The sequence below is a fragment of the Geospiza fortis genome, unplaced genomic scaffold (genome assembly GCF_000277835.1).
Source record: "Geospiza fortis unplaced genomic scaffold, GeoFor_1.0 scaffold53, whole genome shotgun sequence".
In the NCBI taxonomy this organism is placed as follows: domain Eukaryota; kingdom Metazoa; phylum Chordata; class Aves; order Passeriformes; family Thraupidae; genus Geospiza; species Geospiza fortis.
This window is the reverse complement of record NW_005054305.1, coordinates 10132543-10150697: the sequence shown is the minus strand read 5'-3', so window position 1 is coordinate 10150697 and position 18155 is coordinate 10132543. Positions and strand designations below refer to the sequence as shown.

Here is an 18155-nt window from a genome sequence, read left to right as displayed (position 1 = left end):
GAAATATGAGCTGGCTCATTCGTGTTTTTCAGTATCTTCTGTCCTCTGCAATAAAACATTCACATATCTCATTCTTAATATCTTAATATTTTTTTCAGAGAATTATATTCTTTTGACTTAAGGGTTTTTACTTCTGTGATATTTTCTTGTGAAATTATTTGATTGTCATTAAATGCATGATGATTTCTTTTATGTTGAATCCCAAACACCTTGCAAAATTCACTGCATCAGCTTGAATCCAATTACTAAATGGTATCACCTGTCTATGTAAGACCTGTCACTGTCAGACATTATTGGCCATCAGCTGCACCGTTGTCATTCTATTAATGTAAAGAGAATCTATTTTAAAAACCCACACATAGTGATTATACTGAATCTATATTCTTCTGTAAAGGCCCAGGACTTTTTAAATAATTTTATATGGTGGGCCGTTTCCCATTTCACTTAAATGGAACAAAGTGCATCAAAGCTGCCATAAACTTTGAAGTTCCAAAATGTCACCCTGCAACTAACAATTTCTATGGGAATGGCTGCGGCTCAAGCCTGATTTGAAAAACGCATGTGTGATGATTCAGATCGTGGATTTCTTGTAAAGTATGTTTTATGCAGGACAAGAAAGGATGATCTCAAACTTGCCAAAAGGAGCTAGATATCACATGATATTGCATACCTTGATTTCCTACCTGATGTCTTTCTCTAAAGAGCAGTATTTACCAGTGATGTATGAGCACTCTGAGAAATCAAACATTTCATAGGGTAAGATGCCCTGGCAGCAGCTATTATTCTGATTTTGGGAAGGAAAGGAGTGGGGTTAAAGGATCACTTCCTTCTCCTGGAGCTAGAAAGTGTCTGGAAGGGATTGTTTAATGCTTACGCTGGCTTTTAGGCAGGAGGGCTTTTGTTGCTCTGGAGGAAACACAAAAAACTGTCATATACTCACAGGATATGGTCAGTGAACACATGATCTAAAATACTGAGCACATACATGGCAAAAGCTCTTCTGCAGGGTTTCTTATTGCCACTTCTCTCCACGTGTCACCTTCATCCTTGTCTTCAGAAAGCCAGCTCTCTATGGGGAGACAAATCTCTTCAGCAGACACAGGGACCACTCTTTCAAGTCTGACTTCCTCCAGGTACCAGCTGGGATCATTTCCAGAGTTGTCGTGGCCAATGCGGATTTTATACAGCTGTCCAAGATCTCTGAGATTAATCTGTAAAAAAAAAAGTTAAAAAAAGAATGCAGATTTTAATAACAAATTACACTGTTGTCTTTAGCCATCCTTCTTATACTGGGCATGAAAGCTAAATGTGCAGCTAACATAGTCAAGAGTAATGAGTTTTAGAAAACGAAGCCTTAATACACAATGAATCCCAGAGACAAAGAGTGAAAGCATGCGGAGTAGTCTGCAAGTGTATTTTTATTGACTTCAGTACTGCATTATTTAAAGTGAGTAAAGGGCTCAGAGAATCCAGTCTGTTTCTAGACCTCTTCCTTGGAAAAAGGAATCCATTTTCTAGTGTTATAATGTAAATCTCTCTTGCTAGACAAATCCTTTAACAAGTAGAACTAAGTTCAGTCATTGCTACACCAAATCATACAAGTCCTTACAGTTACCATCAGGAGAGCCCTATTATCTATTCCTACCACTTATCAGTCTGCTACTTTTCTCATTGACTCCTGGTTTTTTGTGCTCTGGTGCCAGGGTTAACTGTTTCTGTAAGTGCTGATGCTACACTGCAGCAAATTTAAACAATAAAACTTGGCTATGTCTCATTGAATACTGCAGCCTTGAAATAAGAGCCACTATGTTTTGGGTTGCAGAAGTATTTTAAGCAATTCTGATGGCAGGAATTGAAGCACAAAAGCAGGGTTAACCACTTTCAGCCTTTTTTTTTACCTTTCTTTTTTTTTATCAGTGTTGTGTTTGAAAGGTCATGGTAATTGGGGAAAAAATCACCAAGTAAAAAAGAACAAAAAAGAGCTGTTTCCTTTACTATTATAGCAATTTTGTACTGTTTCACATCAAAACAAAAATGAAAAAAGGAAACAAACATCCCTGAGGCAAGCCTGGCACAACTAAGTCTCACAGGCTGAGGGCATGACATGTATGCTAGTAGTAAAAAGTCTGAATAGAATCATACTTATGACCATTATAGCAGGTTTTGCTATATTAAAACAGTATGTTAAAGGAATATGTGCCAGCTGAAGATACAATTATAGCATTAATGCAATAAAACGATGTACCTCAAAGATATACTCTTAATACTCACAGTGAAATTACAACAGATAAAAAAAGCACTCTGACACTAGCCAAAAAATGTAGGCAGGACATGGGCTAAGTTGCCCTAATAAATGCCACCCAGCTGCAAAACAGAGACCTCTGCAGTGGGCAAGGGACTGCTAAAGTTACCTTGAAAATAAATATAAAATTATATTAGAACTCTCAATCTTTATTGCAAACTGAGTAGATTATGGTATTGGTGAACAACAAAGGCGGTGCTCTCCTGAGATACAGACACTGGCTGCTATTTGTGGTGCAGAAGTGGTAAAGGGAAATTTTGCAAATAAAACACTGATACCTTGTGATCTTATGTCTGTGATTAAATTCTGGCTTAATCCCTGTTGAAAGAGAAGCATCACAGCCATCACAGATTATTGTATGCAATAATCATTACCATGATTCTTGGTCAGGACCAGGAAACTATTAAAGAACCCCTTTCAATTTCTGAAGCAGCTAATCAGTCATTTGGCTATGAAGCAAACTGAAACACTGATAAAGCAAATCTTGTATATCTATTTTGCATATATATATATATATATGAGTTATAGTATGTATCATATGAGTTGTCTCAAAAGTGAAGCTAAAACTTCTTAAATTATATTGACTTATCATATTATGTTAAAGTGGATTTTTTTTGTTCTTCCAGAAGGAGGTCTAAGATGTGAGATATGTTTCCAGGTGAATTCCCATGCAAAGACCATGAACACATCCTTCTGGTCCTTCTCCACCTGCTGTGCTCCAGCAGATCCACTTCCTTCTTGTGCTGGAGGCCCTACAGCTGGATGCAGCACTCCAGGTGGGGTCCCACAAGAGCAGAATAGAGGGACAGAATCACCCTGCCAGCTGCATAGTAGATGATTTTTGGCAGACCAGTGATACAACCAGAGAAAATATCACAAAAATAAACACAAGTAGGAGAGCTAACCAAAAAAAGGTGGGAGGAAAGGAAAGAAAAATAAAAAGAAGAAATTTGAAAAAGGAGAGGGAAATGATGAGGCCCCTTCATCCCCATATCAGCATGCAGGGACTTCCTGCTACTGGATAAGCAAAAGAGCAATCCATCAAACCTAATCAAATGAGGTTTCAAGGTAGAGAACACAAAGTTCTGTCCAGACCTTTAGGTTTCTCCAGGATATGTATCAAGTTGCAACTAGTTCAATTAGATTTGTTGAATTCCTGTTCAGCATCTCCAAATATGTATGTCCTTGTGTCTTTCTATACTTCCTATCACTCCCTAAACATCCCAAAAGCAGTTATGATATAACAAAAGTAAGAAAGTTATGACCATGTACTAAAGGGGAATTTGCCCAAAGTTTCAAGTCAAATACATTTGCTTGCTTTCAGCTAAAGGGAGAAACAGCATCAAGCATACTTGACTTACAAAATAAAAGGTTTTTGTATAGTAAACTATGCTGGACTTACAGATAATGACATACTTCTGAGTCTGAAAAGTCTCAACAATCAAAACACAGAACATGCCCATTTGATAACAGGCTTAGCAATATGCTTATAATTTTTGCATAATATTATTTTTCTGAATAATTGTTTATTAGTGACCTTGGGGGAAAAAAGTCATATTTATTCTTAGGTGGAAATTAGGCAATGGCAGAAGGGAAATCAATTGTATGTGATTTTCTGAAAGACATATAATACAATTAGAAATTTATTTTCAGTACCAATTGCATATTTGGGGCTTGGAACAATTCATCTTGATGTCAGCTCAGATATCACATTGGTTTCTCAGTGGTATTGACTTGCTAACATGTTATTTTTTGTCAATTGGAATCCCGTCAAATGTATGTCAGAATTTGCTCTTGCAGTGAAATGCAGAGGAAAATATTCTTATAACACAGCAGAGCTAACGATATTCTTTTGACAACATAAACAGTGTCTTGAGGTTGCTTCTTCCTTCCTTTGTTGAATAAATTGCCTTGAACTTCTGCATGACTTGAACACAACCTGGCATTTTGAAATCTACTTTCACAGCCAGAACGTTCTGTAGAAAATTGTAGGACAAAGTTGACTCTGTTGCCCTTGTTAACAATGTGCTTACAAAAACTGCAGTGTAGCTGCTCTATGGTGTTCCAGCACTAAAACTGCAAAAGTAACATTCCTTTTTATATGGAAAGAGCCATTCTGATGGGCCTGCAATAAATGTCCAAAGAGGAAAGGATGAGTTGAGGACTAAAGTGTCACTCTGAAAATCAGGCAGCTAAGTTCTATTCCTGGATTTGCTTTAGGCTTCCTGAGAAACTACAAAATTCACAAGGCCATTTTGCTCCACTTTCTAAACTATACAAGGGCAACATTTACATGTCTTTTACAGGGACATAGCAAATCTCTCTTCATAAATTTTGAGATCCTCAGAAAAAGGCGCAGCTCTGAAATTCTGTATTTTTTTCTAAAATGTTCTGTTCATTTTGTGTTATTTGCTACTGCTCTAAAATTCAATTGAGACGTCAAAAATTATGAATTGTAATGTTGTAATAGAGTTTGGACGTGGAGGGAAATTCATATTCCATTATGATGAGGCTTAAATCAGCCACCTATAGAACATAAAACCTAAACTGCAGAGGTGACAAACAAGGGCATGGAAACACAGATTGAGGTAAAGGGATCTAGACACCACAAACATCAGGTATGGTGATCTTCTTAGGGATGACCTGTTAGAGAAATCTTCTACAAATGCCAACCTCTTCCCAGGAAAAGATTTTGCAAAACACCTGAGCCATTATCTACAATTAATTGTTGGTTGATTGTGAAACTCCTGCTGCATTAACCAGTTTGTTTTAAGTCCTGTAATAAATTCTAAAGGAGACAGGCCTCATATAGACCTTGCTTATGTGACAGACTGCCAGCACTTAATAGGCTTAAAAATATCGTTGTGACTACAATGATAGTGGTAATTCTGTGGTCTTTGTAGCATTTTTCTTCACTGTTACAGGCAATATTATCAATGCATCATATTTCTTGGCACAAGTACCAGTACTAATTATTGAAAAAACTGTCCACCACTTTCAGAAGGCCATGTTTTCACACACAACATCTTTGATTTAGTCATATTCTAAATTTTTGCAAGCAGTTAAACTAGACTGACCTGCTAAACAATACACCTATATGATTTGCTCATTGCTACTATTTATAGGACTAAATGATCTTCTTACTATAGGCAATGGGGACATTTCATTAAATCGTGTGTTAGACAACTTATCCTTACTTTTTGAAATTGAAGCTTAACAAAGCTCATATTTTACCATTTGTCTCGAAGCATAATTGAAATCCAGGTTTATCAGCAAGAAGTTCTACCTAAAGAGGATGCAAGGACTAAATTTTAATTCCAATTCTAAATGAGCTATGCAAATACACTTTTTGGTCCCTAGCATACCTGTGAGTGATATTTTGAATGGAGTTGGTATGACCTATCTTCATGTACTTAAGATGTTTAACTAAGTGAAAAGTGAAGTTCCTTGTCTGAACAAGAAAAGGTCCAGTGGAAAGATACTTCAATAAAAGGATGGAAGAAATACATGTGATTACTCCATTTCTCTTTTATTTACTAGAATAAGTAAAATAATATCACTGCTTTCCTGTTGTGCAGAGAGTATCCTGCAGTCTCTTTGAGATAAACTCAGGCTAGTATGAAAATCATTTGGATAAATCAACACTTCAGAGGCAGCTGCACCAAAATCCTAATGTCTAACACACCCACCAGAGAATGTGCTTGACAGACAGTTATTAATTTCATGTAAGGCCGCTTCATTAACAGAATTTCAGAGAAGTCATGTACAGCAGTTGGATTCCCAAAAGAAAGAAAAATCATTGATTGCATTAGTTTAACTTCTAAGCATTGGCATGTAATGGAGAAATCTTTGGAAGTAGATGATATTTTTTAATTGTGCACGTGCAGCTAATAAGTGTTGCCAAAAATGCAATAACTATTATACCAGTACAGTACAAAGGGTCCACCCATGCTGATAGCTTTTTCCAGATGTCTGAATTCAACCACTTTGTTAATTGGGCTCAGAAAACTTGGCACAGTTACACACTAACTCAAGAATTACAATATGTCACAGGTGCTCATACAGAAATGTAACAGTGTCATGAAAAAGGGTCAATATAGACATGTAAGGAATAGGATTAAAGGCCACACAAAGATCAGCATTATTTTTCCTACTTCATACTTGCTTTGGTCACAAAAATAGATTTGTTAAACAAATACTGCTCATTACACAGTGACTGTTAAAACACTTTCTTTTCCAGTGCACTCAAGCTCTGGAAGAACTTCACTTTTACTGTGGGGTTAATTAAATTATGCCAACAGCAAGTACAAATATTCATATATATATGTATATACACACGCTTGGTACTGCAGTACATACTGCCTAATTACTGAACAAGCGACACCATATTCCCCACTCCCATTTCTTAAAGATGAGATGAGCTGTGTTTTTCTCCAAGATTTTTGTGAGCTCTTTACAATCCTGTGTTGTTTCTTGGAACAAGCTAAATTTTGTTTAATGCACAGCCTGTAGCTGATGAAGATAATTTTACATACTTCTCTCTTTTATCTCAGTAAGGGATGAGGTTCATCTTGTTATCCTATGCATTTCACAGACAGTGACAGTTTTAAGTAGAGTAACAGCCATGGGTATGACTGTTTTATGCTGCCTTAAGCAGATCTGACTAAAGTCTGGACTTCTCTAAGTTTTATTCAACTGTTTCTGGACTTAAATTGTCATTATGGAAAGCAGGGACAGCTGGAAAATAGCAGGACACAAGCAGTGTCCAGCTTTTAGGCATTGTCAGTCCCATGGTTAAGAGTGCGGATAGCTACATCAGTGCTTATGTTCTCTTTTGCAATCTTCCCACTCTGGAAGGATTCTAACTGAGCTCATTTCAGCCTCTTTTATTTGAACATCATGAGCAAAAGCATGAAAATGGATTTGTTTCAACCTATTTTTGCAGCATTTAGTTTTCTTCTCACTGCTCCTCATTTTATTTTGGAGATCTGAGTTTTGACTGATGAAAGAATGACTATGGATCCAGACTGCAGGAATGAAGGACTCATAGTGAAGCACAACAGATTCTTAGAGTCTGTAGGGCTGATTCTAAAGGAAGGACTTTTAATTATTCATGTATAGGTTATTTAAAATGACTGATAATTTTATTTAAACAGGAGGAAATCAAAATTAAAAATAACAGATCAAGTTCTAAGTGTAGCACGTTCTTGAGATGCAGTACAGCATGAAGGTGCATCTGATGAACACAAGTCTTAACAAACAAAATAAAGTGGAAGTGAAAGGAAAATGGCTGTATTTAACACTTAAACAGTCTCATCATAGGAGCAATATTTATTAAGTTTTATGGTATTAAGTGGCTTCAAGCCTTATATGAGCCCTGCTTTTCTTCTCCCTATATTACTTTCTAGTATTTGCCCTAGACCATAGAGTGTCTAAAGGATTGTTTATGTGGATGAACAAACTCTAAATCATGTAAATGGATGTGGCACCAGCTTTAAAAGTTAGAAAAATGAGCTCATGCAGCAAAAATCACACCAGGGATGAATTTCAGTTTCCAATGCTCCTAAAATATCATGCATACTTCATGTTCCGTACTTGCAAACATGGAACAGCTACCTTCCTTACAAAGACAGCCACCAATCCCAAAATATAATCTAAGGTTAAACTGAAGACTTTGAAGATTTCTTTGGAAAAATTCCAGCACTTCTATTAGTTTAATTTAGTGTTATTTTTTTTAAATTGACAATGTGTTGAGATTCTTAAGACCAACACCACCCTAAAGAGACTGAAGAGATTATTGTGAAGCAAATTCACGAAGCAAATAATGGAAAAACTCTTGTTGGGGAAATGCTAGGTGTTGCCACTATCACTAAGGCAAGCAGTATTTTGAAAGCAGATCTACTGAACCAGTCAGTGTTTTTACTGGCTTCATTATTACTAGAACAGCAGAACTTGTACCCGAAGGTATGGAATTATTATGTATGGAAGTAATAAAAATTGAGAGATTGCAGCTGGTTTTTTACAGAAGATAATAGGCTTAGTCTTATGCTTAGTTCTCTTTGACACAGAAGGGAATATTTAGCATGACCAAACATAAAAAGAATATTTTTAAAAGAATTTCTTTATCAAACAGAGTGTATAGTCATAAGAGATAATTCGGCATGTTTCAAAGAATGATGATGCAGAATACTGGGCTCCAGAGAATATAATTTACAATATAATTAAAGCTCCAGTGTCTTGAGCAACCCAGCCTTCTGCCAAAATCAGTATTTTTGAAATACTGAGAAATATTCAGGGACTGTGATGACACCAGAGGAGGATGCAGGAAACAGATCAGAGTTGTGATGAAAGCTGTAACTTATGGTGGATTGCTATTCCTCTACTGGAGAAGGAATGACTCTCAACAGAAAAATTATGCCCTAAAAACTATGCCTGAATAGTAGCAGAAGCAGAAATCCACAGCCCAGAAGTACTTTCTTTGAGCACACAGGGACAATTCAGAGCAGAAAAGGAAATCCATCAGATTTAATTCTGTTTTTTTCCTGCTCCCATATTGTTTATCCTTGTCATACCCATCTGGTAGGAAAAATTGCTAAGCCACAAGAGAAAATGTTGTGCAGAGTACATATGACTGTCTTGAGGAAACCTAGAACCCAGGGCTCCAGTCAGAAACAAGAACTTTCCGCATTACACAATTGTAAATTACCTTCAATGAATTTCATGTACTGCCATCATGTGGAAATCTCTAAGGGTAATAGCCTTGTTACATTATACCTGCACTACAATGGACTTCGGCCAGTTTTTAATTTCATTTACACAAACCTTAATCAGAGATGGCCCAGGTTAATGAAGTTACACTTGCTTTATAAAGCAATAGAAGCAACACTAAAATTAAGTTCTAGAATGAAATCTCAGGAGGGTATAAAGGAGCACCAGCTGATTTACTCAAGTTTTATTAACTTTCTTTTTTCATTATTTTTAACTTTACTGAATAATCATTGTATACTTTTAGGTATCCAACTTACTAAACAGTTAACTGTGCTTTCTATCAGACTACTATTCTTGGTTTTTATTAGACAATCCAGTACAGTTTGGTCTCATTCTCTTTTTGGGGGCCATTTCTTTGTGATTTCTTATGGTTGTAAGTGTGCCTACAGGGATTTTGAAACTGTATGGTGTTTTGATTGTTTTTGTGAGGCATGACTGTGTTTTATTTGTTTCCATTATATTATGCTGATCTCTTCCAGCACCCTTCATCAGTAAACACTTCCCTTTTTAAAAACTATGCTAGAAAGTTTCTGTCTGGCTGATTTTGGTATCAAAAGATGCTTTCTGTCCCATCTGTCACTGATTTCCCATCATGTGTTTATTATGCATAAATTATTTAAATCTAAGTGACATATCACAGGTTTAACTACTGCAATAGTTACAGTCCTGACCAAGGAACCGCATGAAGTAGAGAAAATGGCAGGAATTACAGGATCTTGTAGAAGTCATGAGAAATATCATGTTTCTGAAGCACGTCTCAGAGACTTTTTTTGTCAGCAGAGAGAAATATCTCCATTTGCTTGGAGTAACAGGACAACACTTGTTTAAATCACATGAGTTAATCTATGTGATTTACCTCTAGTTTCTAGCCACCCTTCTCCCTCTTTCCTTCTTACTTTCTCCAATAAAAAGTTCACACAAGAGTGGGCTTCAGGGAAAGTCTGAGGAAGTTTGTGGAAGAATTTACAGTGGACCCTTCCAAAGAAGGATATGCAACACAAACCATAACCAAGACTATCTTACTACATAAATGCAAAGAAAGTTCTTTTACTTCTTCAAATGAACTTCTAGTGTAATCTAGTACATCAAGAAGATGCAAGTATGAAGCAGATTCTGAGAGACAGGTCTGCCTCATGCAGCTGTGAACACATCTCCTGATTCAAAACTCAGAGCCATAAAAGTCAGCTGCTCCCTCAGAAATACTTAATCATCCTTACATGTTTCTTTGAGTCTTTTTTATTACATCTATTATCTTGTTTTGAGAAAAGCTACTTTGCATTTGTTTTGAATTCTCCAGTGTTTATATAACAGCCATACTGCACCTTAAATGTATCTTCACTGTTTGGATTAAACAGCTGCTGTTTCCCAGATCCCAAAATAATAGGACCAGAAGCTTTGTTTTCTCCATAAGCATAAAGGAATACCGTTGCTGTTGTGCCAGCTGTTTCAAAATCCCCAGTGACTACAGTTATCTTCCAGTCTCCTTCTGTAAAGTAGAAAAAAAAATTAAATGCTTTTAAAAACGTTACTTAGACGAAGCAGTTTACTTGAAAGATGTAAAAGAAAGCATAGTTTGGCCCAAGGACTGTGTCTACACTGCACCTAAAAGGTAATGATGTCAGGAGAGGCAACAGAGGATTGCCAAATGCTACCTCATTCCAACTCTGCTAAAACAAGTTATGGACCAAGGATCGAGGAGGTTTACCCTGCAATGAAGCCACAGATATGAACATAGAGCTAAGTGAGATTTCTAGTGATAACCCTGAGGGTCAACACAGAAGCAGACCACCATCCAGAATTTGGATTATGACAACAGTATAACCAAGAAATGCAACAGGAAAAATGTCAAAGCATCCCAATTAAGTACAATTTCCTCTCATTTTAGGGTGATGTGATACATCAACAGAGTTCCATTTGCCTGGATGGGGGCATGATACTGAAGTCAGCATAAAAAAAAGGTTTTGTAGAAAACTCTGAACTAGATTAGGACTCATTAGACAATCATTTTATATAAAGTTCTCTGACACTAAAATGTCATCTCTGCTCCCATAAAATGTACACGTTATTTAAATATTCAAAAGCAGCATAATATAATTCTTATTTTAAAAAAGAACTATTCATAATTGTAAAATGCATTTCTACATCTGAAAAGATGGGATTGCATGCTTCTCCACCCCTCATTGATTGCAGCTTTTGTCTGTGTGAAACAAGTTCCACATAGCGACATAAATTCATTCTGTTCAAGGCAAATAAATGAAATACCAGCCCCTAGTCATCTTATAAATAAATGCCATAGCGTACACTGCAGTTTTCTTAGTAGAAAGCTGCCTGGTAATGCCTGCATGATTTAAATCTGTTGTCTGACAGAAGTATTTATCTTGGGTCAGTCCTATTATCACTCAGTAATTTGCCCCACAAAAATTGAACTGGAGCAGGAAGTTTGATTTCCTGTTTTCCAAGCCTTTAGAGGTTGGGCTGATGTCTGGCTTAGGAAGGTGATAGAATTTTAAATACACATAAATACACAGCTGGGAATTCAGAAAGCAGCAATAGCTCATTTGTTCTGTCCAATCAAACCTGACCCACAGACTGAGGGAAGGAATTGTTCCCTGTACTCTGCTCTGATGAGACCCCGCCTGCAGTATTGCATCCAGCTCTGGGCTCCCCAACAAAATAAGGATGTGGACCTGTTGAAACAGGCACAGAGAAGGACTATGAAAATTATTAGGGGCTGGAGCTCCTCTACTGTGACAAAAGGTTGTTGTTCAGCTTGGAGCAGAGAAGGTTCCAGGCACGTAGACCTTATTGACAGCCTTTCAATATATTAAGGGACTCAAAAGAAAATAAAAGAATTTTTACAAGGACATGTAGCGATATGTCAAGGGGGAATGGTTTTAAAGTGAAAGAGGGTAGATTTAAATAAGACATGAAGAATATATATATTATTTTTTTTTACTGTAAGGATTGTAAGACACTGGAACAGGTTGCCCAAAGAATTTATGGATGTCCTGTTTCTGGAAGTGTTTGAAGCCAGGTTGGATGGAGCTTTGAGAAGCCTGACCCACTGGGAGATGTCCCTGTCCATGTCAGTGGCTATACTAGTTATCTTTAAATATTTCTTCCAACACAAATTATTTTACAACTTCATAAAGGAAGTGAAGCATCCAATTTTCCTTAAGAATTGTCAAACTCCAGCTTGTAAGAAATTCTTTTGTACCTTTGAAAATCTGTCTCTTCAGAGCTTTCTCTATAAACTCACTTTCATCATAAAAGAACCATAGCACCAGAAAACAAAAGGATAAACATCAATTAGAAGAGTGAAAAGCCTCTATATGGAATATAGAGGCGGAAACAAAGAGCATGAGGCAAGGGCTCCCTACCCCATAGAAAAAGAGCTTGTTTACAAAGAATTCAGCCTTGTCCATTTTCAAACAAAGTTCCTTTGAACCATTTGACTGTAAAATAAGGACAATTCCATTTACAAGGGTATATGAAGAGTGGTGCAGACAAGGGCTAAAATATGACCCACTACTCCCCCTAAAATTTCAAACATCATTCAGAAACAAATACTGATTTTAAAGCAGGTAAAACGTATTTTCTTTTTGACATATTCAGTGACTAATTGTGCCTCAAGTTGTTTTGACGGCCCTTTCTATTGTATTATCTTCTCAAAGTCTGTCTTTTGTTAAGCAATGGGGTTCTGGAATGATTAAGTTGTTACTACTGAGGCTGTATTTTCTAGCTAGTTCAGCTCCAACCTCCCAAGTATAAGTTTAATATCTATAAACTATTTTGCACACAACTACCCCTCTGAAAGTAAAGTAGGGAATCAAACTTCCCCAAAAACATAATTTAAAAGAGTTTTGGTTTGAACTCCTCTATATTGACTTTGAGGCTTGTTCCTTTTTTCTGGAAGTAGAAAGGACTTGTGTTTGAAAGACCATGTGGGTATAGGAAAAGAGTCCTTAAATTTCTAATCTCTCTGATGCCAGAAATCCTCATTGCAGTGCATTGCGTGCTTCCAAACAGAAAAGGGAAACAGTATTACAAAAGTATTACAAAAACATAATTCTTGTTGGCATAAAAATCTGGATTGTTCTGATGAGGTAGAGTACCAATAGCTCCTTAATGACTGAAGAGGAACACTCTTTGAGGGGAAAAGAATACAGTTAAAGGTGTTATGGCATCACTTTCATTTAGCACGCATAGAGGAAAGGTGCCACCTATCACCTGGGGTTCTGGGGACGTCAGAAAGTGGTAACTTGCCCCAGATGATTGTCTAGACATGTATTTTGGTTTGGAGGTTTTTTTTCAATTTTCTATATTATTAGAAACATTACAATACACTAGAAAGTTCTACTTCCTATGAAAATAATTATGGGATTTTTAAAGAAATTATACAGAAAGAAAATGCAATGTATTTAAAAGCTCACAGGGAAAAGAAGGTAAGTGAACAAACTCTCAGATCAACCACTAAGCCAGGAATTGGAGCAGCCCATCTAGTCATAGGATACAGAATTTCAAGTCTCTTTCCCACTGATCCATGTTTCACCAAGTGTCCCAAACAAGAGGCTATTTGTTTCACACACTTTTGGCTGCCTTACTTCAATTGAGACTTTTGCACAGCTTAAATGACACAGACCCAGCTGTAGGTGCAGAATTTGAATTATGAGAGGGAAGATCTCTCAGGACAGGCCATGCAAAAGTGAGGTGTGTGGAACAGATAAAGTACAAAGAAGGTTGAACAAAGAGCAAATTACTGCCTGCTGGAAAACAAATAGAAAGCAGGAAGGACAAAGACACTTGTGACTCAAAAGAAAGCCTATAACAGGGCAGGATTTTAATATATTTTCTAAAATAACTGGTCAAAAATTTTATTGTTAACCACTTGCCGTAGGAAAAAGGTTTAGGACAAGGTATTTGGATATTTTGATTGATACAACAAATTTTGAATAAACATTTTCAAACTTTCTCACAACGCCTTCTGGATCATTGTTCATCCTACAGCATAAAGCACTTCTCATAGCTGAGAAATTCTAATGTGTTATTAAGAAATTAAATTTTATCTGCTCTGGTTGCCAGGACAGAGAAGTCAACCTGAACAAATATGAAATCACAAGTAAAACAGTAAATGAAAAACTATTGTTCAGAACAAAACCAAATATAGTCCAGAAGAAAGAATCATGTTTTAAAATGTTAACTATAAAAAACTGAAATTATGATAGATAACCAGTAAGTACTAGAAGAATAGGAATTTTTCAAAGAAGCAGAAGGAAAAATAACATTATGGAAAGAAAAATGGCAGAATAAAAATAAAGTATAAACAAAGTTATTTATTAAATTAAAATGTGAAGTTCAGAGTTTGCTGAAATGTTCAAATAGTGTACTATAATTAATGTTTTAAAATAAATACAAGTGGCAACAAATGTGTAAAGCAATTAGTTCTGAAACAGAAACAGTCTTCATTAAAATCAGAAAACAAGAACAGTATTTACCATTTGCTTCTTGCATTTTCAGCTGCTGATTTTTTTTAAAGTCTATTAAAAAAATCCATTAATAAAGGATCTTTCCTTTAATATTACAGAAAAGTTTGAAAGAAAAGATCAAAAAGACATTTAGTTTTTCTAGCCAATGCAAGAAAACTCTCATTTGTTCTCTCACTACTTTCTCATTATCATCTAGATCAATTATATAAATCATGTTCTCTCAGAAATCTAGTAAAGTAAGCTGCAAAATGAGTTAACTCTGATATTTACAGTGTAAAATCTGCCCAGATTTTTTCAGAGGAAAAGGATTACTAATTATTGTTTTTACTTCCATAAAGTGACAATAAATATTACCTTGAGGGTACAGCTCAATTTCTGAATGGATTATACCTTGAGACATAAATGGAAGCCACCTAAGAATAAGAAAGAAAATAAGAAAGCAGGTAGGAATCAATTTTTATTTACATTACCAAATAACAATGGTCCATATCCAATTTTCATACTGAGTGTACCCAACAGCAAAGAGTCTCTACTTCTAAAATTTTAGTATTTGATTTATGTTACAGTAAAAATTATTTGTCTCAACAAAGAAACTTTTGTACGAAAGAGCTATGTAGGTGTAAAATACACTTGTATCAGATTAAGAGACTCATATGACATTACTTTACTTGTTTCTATAGCTAAACAGAAGAATATAGCACAAAACATTTTTTTTCGGTACTATGGCTTGAGAGGTAAGTATAATTTGTATGTATCTACTGCAGTATTTCTTAAAACTACAGTTCAGTGTTAAAACAAATATTGAACCAAACACTTCACTTTCTTATTCCTCCTAGAAATTGAGGACAGGTAAATGAGTCTCAAAAAAGGACAAATCAAGGAAAACATTCTTTAGGTTTCCTAGTCATGTTACCCTAGGCTATGTATAATTTTGAAAACTTTTCCTTGAGAGCATGGATTACTAACAGCTTTTATTTCCTCTTACTTGGTAAAAAATCATCTCTTTTTTTACCAGAAAAGGAATGCAACAATCTTCTGGGCTGTAGTTTTTTATTTTATTTTCTCAGTCCACTTCCATGGACTCTCCAGGAATGACCTGAATCATTCAGTCTCCTATGATGCCTGTAGGGATTCCAGTACAAGCTGGGCAAGAAAAGTCCAGAGCAACTTACGAAGTTTCCAATTTTTTTGTCTTGAAAACAGTACCTGACCAATTCATATAAGAACTACTCCTTAAGAAATAAATTTTCTCTTACTAAACTACTTATTTCTATTACTTCTGCTGAAAACTGATGGCACAGGTATCTTCTGAAATCCCAGATGCTAAAAGGCATCAGTAACTAGTAAATATTGTATAATTGAAATCAAGCAGAAGGTGTTAGGTGTTCAGAAACTAATATCAGGCTTTAAGACAGATAAAATGCTTATGTTCCTTTGGTTAAATGAGAACAAAGACAGAACTTTTTTCATGTCCTGGATCAGAAAAGAGCTCTGTAAAATAAAACAAATGTGAAGCTGAAGATTACTGAATTAGATTTCTGGAGAGCAAAAACCTTCTCCCTCCTTGAATAGAGCACAAGTACATTTTGGCAATCGTAGAAGTTACACCTGATCCCCACCACTGACTTATTTTAATCCCTTTTTAATGGAAGGCCTTCCTTCTAGAGAAGTTAGACATTAAAAAAGAAACACTTGTTCCTTTTTAACACACTCTATCACAGAATAATAAACATCTGGTGCTAATTATCACAGAATTAACACAGCAAAGTGCCCTGCCATTTATCATTCCTAAGCCATATTGCTCACTAGAGATAGCTATGACACAAAGAAAATTTCACCTATATTTTTTTAGAAAGGTAGCAACTACAGCTAGCAACAACAGCTGGTCTGCATCCAAATCTGCTCAGAGAAATCCTCAGTCTTATAACACTATTTATAAGCATCTTACCAGTTGAAGAAAAATCTCAGATTTAGAGAGTTAACCGAGGTGAGAAAACATCTTTATTCCTGTTTTTGAGGATGTGACACCGAGAATTGCAAGAAGCTGTTCAAACTTATGTAACATATTCACTAAAATCCAGACAAAATAACTAGGCAACATGCATTTATTGTATGTTATTAATTGCATGTTATTTATTCTGGTGCCTTGTCACATAATCATATTGTTCCTCTTCATTTTCTTTATTTCACTCAAGTCATGCATATTCCCATGAGAGAGACTGTAATATGTAAACTCCAAAAATGGGATTACCATATTTTTCTAAAAATGCAAAATGAAGTATTTATCAATTGACTTTTAAGATGCTCATTTAATAACTTAAATGGAACATCTACAGAATAGTTCCAGGCATCATATTTGTCTCTCTGGCCATGCTGTAAAGAAAGTGAATGCTAGTCTTGGATGGAAAACCTTGTTTCTTTCCCATTTAGTAGTACACTTAATTTAGAACATTTCAGGTGCTTTATCTTTCCTTCCTGAAAGGTAAAATCACACTTACAGCACTGATCCTGTAAGATAAGGCTGTACTCTTAATTCCAGTAACACAGACTCAATATAAGTGTTTAACCTTTGCTACAGATCATACAGAACATTAATTCAAGCAATCTGTTCTGGAATAATACATTTTGTGGATTTTATGAAACTGTGAAATTATCAAAAAATGTCTTTTCCTGAAAAACTCACATAGTACATCAATTGACGCAATATTTGTAGCGATCCATATTGAAGAATATTTTAAAATATTGCTGTAAAAACTACCTTTCACAATTGAAAACATATTCTGAATTGCTCCCAGCTTCTCTGACAATGACTTTATCACAGTACCAGTGCTGGGACTGGGTACTGGCCTCACAGCGCAACAGCACCTTCTGCAGCTTCCCGAGGGATACAGCTTCCACTGCAAAATCGCTGACCTGGGAGACAGAGGAGACAGCACTCTGCAATTCACCACCAATAAGGCAGCCCAAAAAGTGAAGTGTGTTAAAAGCCTGATCAATTCCCACAATGTACAAAGATTTCAAATGGATTTAATGACAGCTGGACTGTATTCAAAGAGTTTGAATCTGAAGAGTTAAATGTCTTTTGATGAAGTGTCACAGTAAATAAGAAAGCACAGCCAAAACCAGGATGCAGTAACAATCCCCCCAAATATTGGGCTTTTACAGCCATCATCCAAAATGCTGCACACAACCCTTTAGTATTGCTTCAATGCCTTGCCATTTACATTACTCTTCTCTAGGTAAGAAACGCTTAAAGCCGTTGTTTCTTTTGTTGATATTATTTTAAATCAGACCTTCTCGTAATTTTCTCTTTTTGGTTTCACCTCCTCTACTTACATTTTATTCTACTGAAAGAAACTGAAATCTGACATGCCATTTTCGCCTTGTTATTCATTTAGGCTTGTGCTTATAGTTGGAAAAGATTGTTTTCATAGAAGCATGAAGCTGATCAGGTTCAGGTTGATGATTTTCTGTCCCAGGACAAAGCACACAGTTTTCTGTCTCTAAATGTAATGGTCCAGATCATTCTTCTCAGTACAAAGAAAATGAAGTAAAGAAATGCACTGGAGAATTCATATCTGTAAAGTTCTCAGTCCTCA

At 35.9% G+C, this 18155-nt stretch overlaps 1 protein-coding gene across 1 annotated transcript in view; it reads right to left on the bottom strand.

The window, feature by feature from the left end:
* LOC102043616 (lipoxygenase homology domain-containing protein 1) overlaps positions 1-18155 on the bottom strand; it is a 122295-nt gene that overhangs the window by 80574 nt on the left and 23566 nt on the right. Inside the window, exons 12-16 of the mRNA XM_031066617.1 lie at positions 17315-17469; positions 14911-14969; positions 14566-14607; positions 10393-10556; positions 986-1211 (exon numbers count right to left, since the gene is read on the bottom strand). Of these exons, the coding sequence (XP_030922477.1) occupies positions 986-1211; positions 10393-10556; positions 14566-14607; positions 14911-14969; positions 17315-17469 (646 nt within the window). The remainder of the gene's footprint in view (positions 1-985; positions 1212-10392; positions 10557-14565; positions 14608-14910; positions 14970-17314; positions 17470-18155) is intronic.